Source organism: Teleopsis dalmanni, unplaced genomic scaffold, assembly GCF_002237135.1.
Source record: "Teleopsis dalmanni isolate 2A unplaced genomic scaffold, ASM223713v2 unscaffolded_contig_0979, whole genome shotgun sequence".
In the NCBI taxonomy this organism is placed as follows: Eukaryota; Metazoa; Arthropoda; class Insecta; order Diptera; family Diopsidae; genus Teleopsis; species Teleopsis dalmanni.
Window position 1 is genome coordinate 1,616 of NW_024032361.1, and position 9,070 is coordinate 10,685.

The 9,070-nt window shown below is 30.4% G+C and overlaps 1 protein-coding gene across 1 annotated transcript; it reads left to right on the forward strand.

Moving 5' to 3' along the window:
• Positions 1-282: 282 nt before the first annotated feature.
• On the forward strand, positions 283-9,067 carry LOC119663840 (the record flags this gene model as incomplete). Its single annotated transcript, XM_038073441.1, has 9 exons — positions 283-401; positions 546-702; positions 803-931; positions 1,008-1,034; positions 1,115-1,135; positions 1,241-1,734; positions 6,017-6,209; positions 6,270-6,397; positions 8,284-9,067. Coding segments are annotated over exons 1-9 (2,035 nt in total), but the record flags the coding sequence as incomplete, so codon positions are not given.
• Between the last annotated feature and the right edge of the window lie 3 nt (positions 9,068-9,070).

Consider the following 9,070-nt stretch of genomic DNA (forward strand, 5'->3'; position numbering starts at 1 on the left):
TTGAAAAATTTACTATAATATTAAACAATTAACCAAAAAATTAAGTATAAAATTAAAACATTTTAGTATAAAACATATATATTCATTATATTAAAATAAATATACATATATGTAATATTATTGTAGATTGAATCCTTTCTAAATATCCTAAATCTAATCCATCCTCATCACATCACATTTTCTCTCATTCAATTATTTTGTTGATAATAGTTTTAAAAGAAGTAAAACGTAAATTTGTAAATATCATTTATTTAAAAAATAAATATTTTCTTCTTTTTAATATAGGTATATACTGTATAATGTCTCTTCAACCAAGCGTAAGACCACGTGTTCGTGTTCCTTCACCTCAACTTATGGGAAAAGTTGGTATTCGTCCTGTCATGACGTTTACGGGTCCCAGGGTTAGTATATCATTATTACTTTTGAACAGTTTCAAAAAAATAAATCAAAAAATATATATAATAAAAATATTTTATTATAAAAATATATTTAATAAATAAAACCTAATAAATATAAACCACAATAATTATCAAATTTTATTATAGATGTCTTTTCGACCAAGGATTCCACCTTCTGTTAACGTTGTTAATAGACCATCGGTAATTGCTGATACCTTTAAGCCACGCGGCGGTTCAATTTCTGTTCGTCCAAGGGCAATATTAGCATCACCCCAGGCTGCAAAGCCTGATTCTAATGATTCTGGTATTAAGACACGATATATGTTATTTATTTTTAGTACATTTATTTCAACCAAGTAAAAATAAGTATTAAATATATTCTAATTTTTATTTTTCTATATAAGTACCAAATTTGATTCGTCGTATTTTAATATCTCCACCTATTCCGCACTCGCCTTCAAATTTGTCGTCATTTTCGTCAACTTCAACTTCATCATCTAGTTGTACTCAAATTGAAAACTCCATAGCTAATCGTAATGTTTTTTTTTAACTTTTTTGTATTTAGTTTTTAGAAAATTAATAAAATATTTTTTTTATTATTTACTATAGTTGGTGTTGTTGCTGCTAAGCCGAGAGGTAATTTTGAAATAAATATGTTTTTAAGTTAAACACTTTACCAATTATTTCTTAAATTTTTTCTTTCAAAATAATTCTAGGCAAAGGGCATGGAGGACGTGGTATTTATAATATTTTATAAGAATATAAATAAAATACAAAATACTATATATAACATAATTTTTTTGTTTAATACATAATTTTGTTTGTTTTTTGTTTCTAATTAGGTGGACGTAATCGTGGTGGCCCGCATACACCGTTGTTGGATTCCTTGTTTACACGGCCACAAACTTGTGTTTCCAAAATGGGTGAAACTGGACGCCATGTTACTGTTGATACGAACTATTTCAAGATCTTAAAGAAACCCGAATGGAACATTTATCAATATAGAGTAGATTTTGTACCGGAAATAGATATGAGCTTTGTTCGTCGTACATTAATTCTCCAACATAAAGCAAAACTTGGTGGATATATATTTGATGGGACAATGCTTTTTACTACTAATGATTTAAGAGGCACTAAAAAGGGTCATTATCATGAATTCCATCTAACGTCTGAGTATCGTGATGGAAAGACAGTGCTTATTAAAATTAAACATGTTGGTATTGTCGATGCAAATGAGGCTCAACTGTTCCAAGTATTGAATTTAATCTTACGTCAATCAATGGGTGGACTGGATTTACAACAAATAGCTCGTCACTTTTTTGATCCTTATGCTAAGGTAAATGTGAATACAATTTTTTTTTTATTTAATAATGCTGAAAATAGCTCGTCCACCACCAATTATGGTCTCTGAAGATTATAAATACTCAGAACTGCAAGCTGTTGTAAAAAGTAACTGCAAGAAAGATTAATTAAGCTCCTCAATAGCGGTACTTATAAAATCAGTACATTTGAAATAGGCGACTACAGAGCTATTACAAAAGTGCTGTCTTCAAAAAAAGCTGCCTGGTATTCGTATGAAAACAAGCATCTCCGACCATTAAAGGTTATTGCAAAAAATCTTCCTCATTCATGTGACCCAGTCGATATCGTATTCGATCTGAAACAACAAGGTTTTAAAATCGTGAACGCGGTCAACAAATGGAAATCACATTCAAAGATTCCACTTAATATGTTCATGCTTACATTTGAGGCGACAGAGGATATAAAAAAAATATATAACATTAAAGCTATTTTAAACTGTGTTGTTAAAATTGAACCAATAAAGCACTCAAAGCAAATACCACAGTGTAAAATATGCCAAGCGTATGGTCACACACAAAATTATTGCGGCAAATCAGCCCGGTGTGTTAAATGTGCTGGCAGTCACAGTACTGCAGAATGCAACAAACCTGATCAGCACCAACCAAAATGTTGCAACTGCGGTGAGGGACACCCGGCCAATTACAGAGGTTGTATAGTAGCCAAAGAACTTCAAAAATTGAGAAACAAAAAAATTGGTGAACAAAACAAAGGTAAACAGCGTAATCATATATCGGCTGAAAACCAACCTGAAAATAATCAAACTAATGTTCTAAATAAAAACCCAAAATCGCTGAATAATAAAAAAACATATTCGGATGTAGTTCAATCCAACACTGAGGACGATGGTAATTACAAAATACTAACACAAATACTGGAAAAAATCACTACTCAAGAAAACTTTTATAAAGCATTGGACAAACGCTTGACTAGGCTAGAGCAAAAACTCAACAAAACAAATAATGCTTAGTTATATAAAAATAATGCTATGGAACTCGAACGGTCTTCTACAACACCTTAGAGAGCTTGAAACAGTCCTATCAGTCAAAGATGTTGATGTTTGCTTAATTAGCGAAACTCATTTTACTAACCAAACATATGTTAAACTAAAGAATTACGAAGTATATAGCGCAGTCCATCCTAGTAATTGCGCTCGCGGAGGAAGTGCTATTTTAATTAAAAAATCATTAAAACATTACGAGTCTACAAAAATATCCAAAGAGGAATTCCAGGCAATAACTGTTGTCCTTGACTTACAAAGCAAATTACTACTAACATCGGTATACAGTCCTCCAAGACATTCAATTAAATCCGAACAATACAAAGATCTTATAGAAACTCATAAGCATCGCTTCATTATGGGTGGCGATTTCAACGCTAAACATACGCATTGGGGCTCTCGCTTAATTACAACGAAAGGTAGAGAACTCCTCAAAGCTATACAGCAAACTGGCTGCGAATGCTTGTCATCCGGGAACCCAACCTATTGGCCAACTGACCCAACAAAGGTGCCTGATCTACTCGATTTCTTTATAACCAAGCAAATTTCGTCCTACAATTTAAAAATAACAGATGGAGTAGAACTAAGTTCCGACCATTCCCCTCTCTACATAACCCTCTTCGAATCTGCCTTAATAAATAAAAAATGTCTAAAACTTGAAAATAAATATACAGATTGGAGTTACTTCAGAAGAATCCTTAATGAAAACACCATTGCTTCAAAAGAAATTTGTGAAGAAAATGATCTTGAAAGCGAAATTTTGAACCTTACAAATTTACTACAACATGCGGCATGGTGCAGCACGCCCACATTAAGGAATGCAACCTATCCTCATAAATACCCAAAAGTCATTGTGGATCTTATGCGGGAAAAAAGAAAGATGCGGAAAAAGTGGCAGCAATCCAGATTTCCAGCAGACAAAGCCATTCTTAACAGACTTGCAAAAGAACTCAGCCTAAAAATCAAGCAATTTAAAAATAATCAATTCAACTACTACCTATCTACCTTAAGTAATGATCGTGCTACCAACTATTCTCTCTGGAAATGCACACGAAACCTTAAGCGACCTTTAGTACACAAAGCTCCAATTAAAAATCACGCTAATCAATGGGCTAAAAGCGATGAGGAAAAAGTGGAGGTCTTTTCCGAACACCTGTCAAAAGTGTTTTCCATAGACGAAAACGTTAACAATGCAGTAATCTGCCCTCCTAGGACAGCACATTCATCATGTATTCCACCAACCACCGAGCTTGAGGTAATGATGATTATTAAAAATGAACTTAAGCTAAAAAAACCCCAGGTTATGAATTGATAAGTGCTGAAGTTTTAAAAGAAATTCCTGCAAAATGCCTAGTTAAAATTACGAATATATTTAACGCTATAATACAGATGCGAAGCCTTCCATCCCTGTGGAAAGTATCTGAAATTATCATGGTACATAAGCCAGGAAAGGATATTAATGACGTAAGTGATTACAGACCAATAGCACTTCTGCCTGTACTTTCAAAAATATTTGAAAAAGTCTTACTGAAAAGAATCCTTCCTCTGATTGAAAGTCAAAACATAATACCTTTACATCAGTTTGGTTTTAGGTGCAATCACTCCACCATAGATCAAGTCCATAGGATTACCAATGTAGTAGAAAAAGCTCTTGAGGAAAAAAAATCTGCTCAGCTGTGTTTTTAGATGTGTCGCAGGCTTTCGATAAAGTCTGGCACTCCGGATTGCTTACCAAAGTAAAAAATATTCTCCCAACGGAGTATTATGACATAATCTCCTCTTACTTATCTGATCGTTACTTTCGAGTAAAGCACGGTGATACCTATAGTAAACTGCATAAAATTAACGCTGGAGTTCCGCAAGGTAGTGTCTTGGGTCCTCTCTTATATCTGATTTATACACACGACTTGCCAACGAGTGCAACAACGTTCACAGCAACTTTTGCTGGTGATACTGCAGTCCTTGCAGTTGGAGAAAGCGCAGTAATAGCAGCTAATAATTTGCAAAATAGTATGGACAGTATAATTGCTTGGACAAAAAAATGGAAAATTAATCTGAATAAAGAAAAATCAGTGCATGTAAATTTCACAAATCGAAACATCAGTCATATACCTGTCTACATCGATGAAGCACAAATCCCTCACGCGAATACTGCGAAATACTTGGGTATGACTTTGGACGCTAAACTAAGATGGAGCGAGCACATAAAAAAGAAAAGAAGTGAATTAGATCTTAAATTCAAATCGTTGAAATGGTTAATCGGCAAAAAATCAAAACTATCGCTTTTCAATAAACTTGTATTATACAAACAAATGCTCCAGCCAATCTGGACATATGGAATACAGCTATGGGGTTGCGCAAGCAGAACACAAATTTCCATTATCCAAAGATTCCAAAATTTCATGCTACGGAGTGTAACAAACGCGCCATGGTACGTGAGAAATTCTGACTTACATCGTGACCTTGGAGTGACAACAGTACAGGAAGAAATTCATACCAAAGCCAAATCACACCAAGATAGACTTAGTTGTCACATAAATGCTGAGGCGCATTTACTAGCGACAACTGAGCCAATACGCCGTCTAAAGCGCCGAAAGCCGTGCGATCTTTGGGCTTAAATCATTGAAATATAGTACAATTAATTTATTATTGCGTGGAAACGCCTAATCTATTTAAATTTAAATTGCTTGTTAGTTATCTAATAACTAGTTGCTTTATGTCTTGTTTTGTTTTATTTATTGTTCTTTAAAATCATATATAATAATAAAACAATTTATAATAACAAAAAAAAAAAAAAAAAAAATTTAATAATGCAACTACTAAATATTCTTAGGACTAACAAGAATTTTTAGTTTGATAAATTATAAATGTTTAAGCTAAGGTTTTATTACTTAATGAGATCAAAGGGAGATATTATACGTTTTAATCTCTGTGCTGAGTCAGTTGCGTTGATTAATTGACTAAATGATTACATAAATTATAAAAATTATTGACACGAAGAAAATTAAATCTTTGTGATTAATCCAAGAAGTTTACTTTAAAGTACAATTTTTTAAAAATCAAACTGAAGCAGAATATTTAACATTTATCAAAATCCTTTGCCCAAATTATGAATCAAATTCATTGATTATTCAGACCTATATATTACTACTCTTACTTTGTAATGTTCTCAAATTTATATTAGATATATTCATTTTAAAATAAACATATATCATATATAAATATATATTTATTTCACACCTAATATGTATACTTACAGATTAGCATTGACCCGTATCATATAGAAATCTGGCCAGGTTATATTACATCCATTCGTCAACATGAGCGGGATATTCTTCTCTGCACTGAGATTACACATAAAGTTATGCGCACCGATACTCTTTACACCATACTTCGTCAACTAACGGTCGAAACTAAAGACTATCAAAAAGCTTTTAAGACTGAAGTTATAGGTAAGCAACAGACATAATCTATGTTATACATATGAATACATGGATCTTATTTTATTTTAGGTTCTATTGTGTTGACGGACTATAACAATAAAACTTATCGTATAACTGACGTTGATTTTACGAGTTCTCCTCTATCGACATTTTCATTGAAAGATACAAAAGTTTCATTTGCTGAATATTTTAAATCGGTAAGTTTAGGTTTCACATATATACAATTATTACTATAAATAAAACCAATTATTATTATGTACAATAATAAAACAAATTGGGAACAAATAGTTCCCATTCTTTTAATAATTTATTATAATCCGTTTTAGCAATTTATCAGTAGTTAAGTAGTACAAGTATTATAGTACGACTATTATTAACAACTATTGCGATTATTATAACAGTAGGAAGCTGATAGCTATAAATTAAAAAATTTAGTAAGAGTTCATATTCTGATTTAAATAAGGCTAAAATAGTTCTTTGCACCCTTTACAATTGTATAACGATCCTATGCTTCTCATAGGAGTTAAAATTTATATATATAATTTATATATATAATTTACATATGTAATTCATATGTTTAATTTATATATATAATTTATATATATTCAATTGTATTACATTGAATAGTATAATATAATAATATAAATCATAATGTAGTTTGATAGTGTACATTATTAGAAGACATAACTATTTTATGTAGGTATCCAAAGGAACAAAACTTACCATATTTACAATTTTTAAAACTCTCATTTGAGCACAACAAACTTTTCTATCACATGCGTCCTACGTTCAAAAGGACCGAGGTGCTTTTCGGGATGTTTTTTCAATTACCACGCCACCAAAAACCAGCACCAAAAGTTGAAATTGAAGACCCAATCCTTGCTTTATGGACTCTTTCAAACAAATTTTCCTTCCAGCTAAGTTAAGTTTAGAGTTGAGTATGAGACCCAGATATTCTTGTTTAAGCTATTTTTATCTTGGTTAAGAAAAAGAAAGAAATTATAGGCCTACTAGTAAAGAGTATTACCTCATTTTTATGTTGAGTTAGTTATAAAACCATATTCACTATATCATTTTTTTTAGTGACTGACAAAGAGTTAATAATATTAGATAGTAACTGTGAAAATTTGTTCAATGCGTTGATAGCATATTCGTTCACATAAAAAAGTTATAGCTCTGCATCCAAATTATTTCAACATTATTATTTTATCATCATTGATTGTCATTATTACTATTAATTATCATCATTTTTATTATTAATGATCATTATAACCGATTATCATTTTTATTATTAATACTCATTATCACTGATTATCATTATTATTATTATTAATTAACATGATCACTTATTATCGTTTTTATTATTATTATTTATTACTATATTTATTTATTATTATTTATTATTATTATTTATTATTATTATCATTTTTATTAATAATTATTGTTAATATTATTATTATTAATTAATATTATTAATTATTATTATTATTATTAATAATTATTATTATTAATTATTAATATTATTATTAATTATTATTATTATTAATTATTATTATTATTAATTATTATTATTATTAATTATTATTATTATTAAGTATTGTTATTATTATTATTATTATTATTATTATTATTATTATTATTATTATTATTATTATTATTATTATTATTATTATTATTATTATTATTATTATCAATCATCACTGTATCAATTCGTATTATAATGCTGGTCATACGAATGAAGTTTGTGATGTTTTCTTAACTGCAATACATTACAAGTATCTTGAAAAACTAATGCGTACCACACGATTAACTACAGAAGCTGGTAATATCACAAATGAAGTTAAGCAAAAGCCTTACTGAAGTACTAAATACGATTAAGTTACAATTGCTAGTTACTCTATTTAATCCATTTGAGAGTAGCTACTGGAAACAGCGACTGTAGTTTAATCATATTTTGGGCATAAACTTAATTTTTATTCACAATAGCACACAGAGTGTAATAATATAAAGATAAAACTCTAAAATAATAAGAAAAATTAATGAATTAGTGATAATATTTAATATTATTTTAATTTTTAACATTTTTAGCTTGTGGAAGACTTATGGTTGTAATGTGATTGTTTCTACAGCAGATGTTTCCATTATTAATGGTTGTCATGAACTGATAAGTGAAGCTGAAAAGTTGGGACCAGTTGGTGGTATCTTTAATTTAGCCGTAGTGCTTCGAGATGCAATTTTTATTAATCAAACAGAACAAATGTTTAAAGAAAGTTTTGTACCTAAAGTGGTAGCTTCAAAACATCTTGATGAAATATCGCGTGTTAATTGTCCTAAGTTGGAATACTTTGTTGTATTTTCAAGTGTATCTTGTGGTCGAGGAAATGCAGGTCAAACTAATTATGGAATGGCCAACTCAATTATGGAACGTATCATAGAAGACCGAATAAAACAAGGATACCCTGCAAAAGCTATACAATGGGGAGCTGTTGGTGAAGTTGGTTTAGTAGCAGAAATAGCGGAAGATAAAATTGATATAGAAATTGGTGGTACTTTACAACAACGTATATCATCATGTTTGCGAGATCTTGATACTTTGTTGACTGTAACTGATGCAGTGGTTTCAAGTATGGTAGTTGCGGAAAAACATATACGCTCTGGAAATCTTAGCATAACCGAAACAGTGATGAATATAATGGGCATACGAGATCTAAAAACAATTTCTTTAGGTACTACGCTTTCAGAAATGGGTATGGATTCTCTTATGGCCGTAGAAATAAAACAAACTCTTGAAAGAGATTTTGAATTAATTTTAACACCACAAGACTTACGGTCTTTGACATTTCAAAAATTACAAGAATATTCTGACGCTC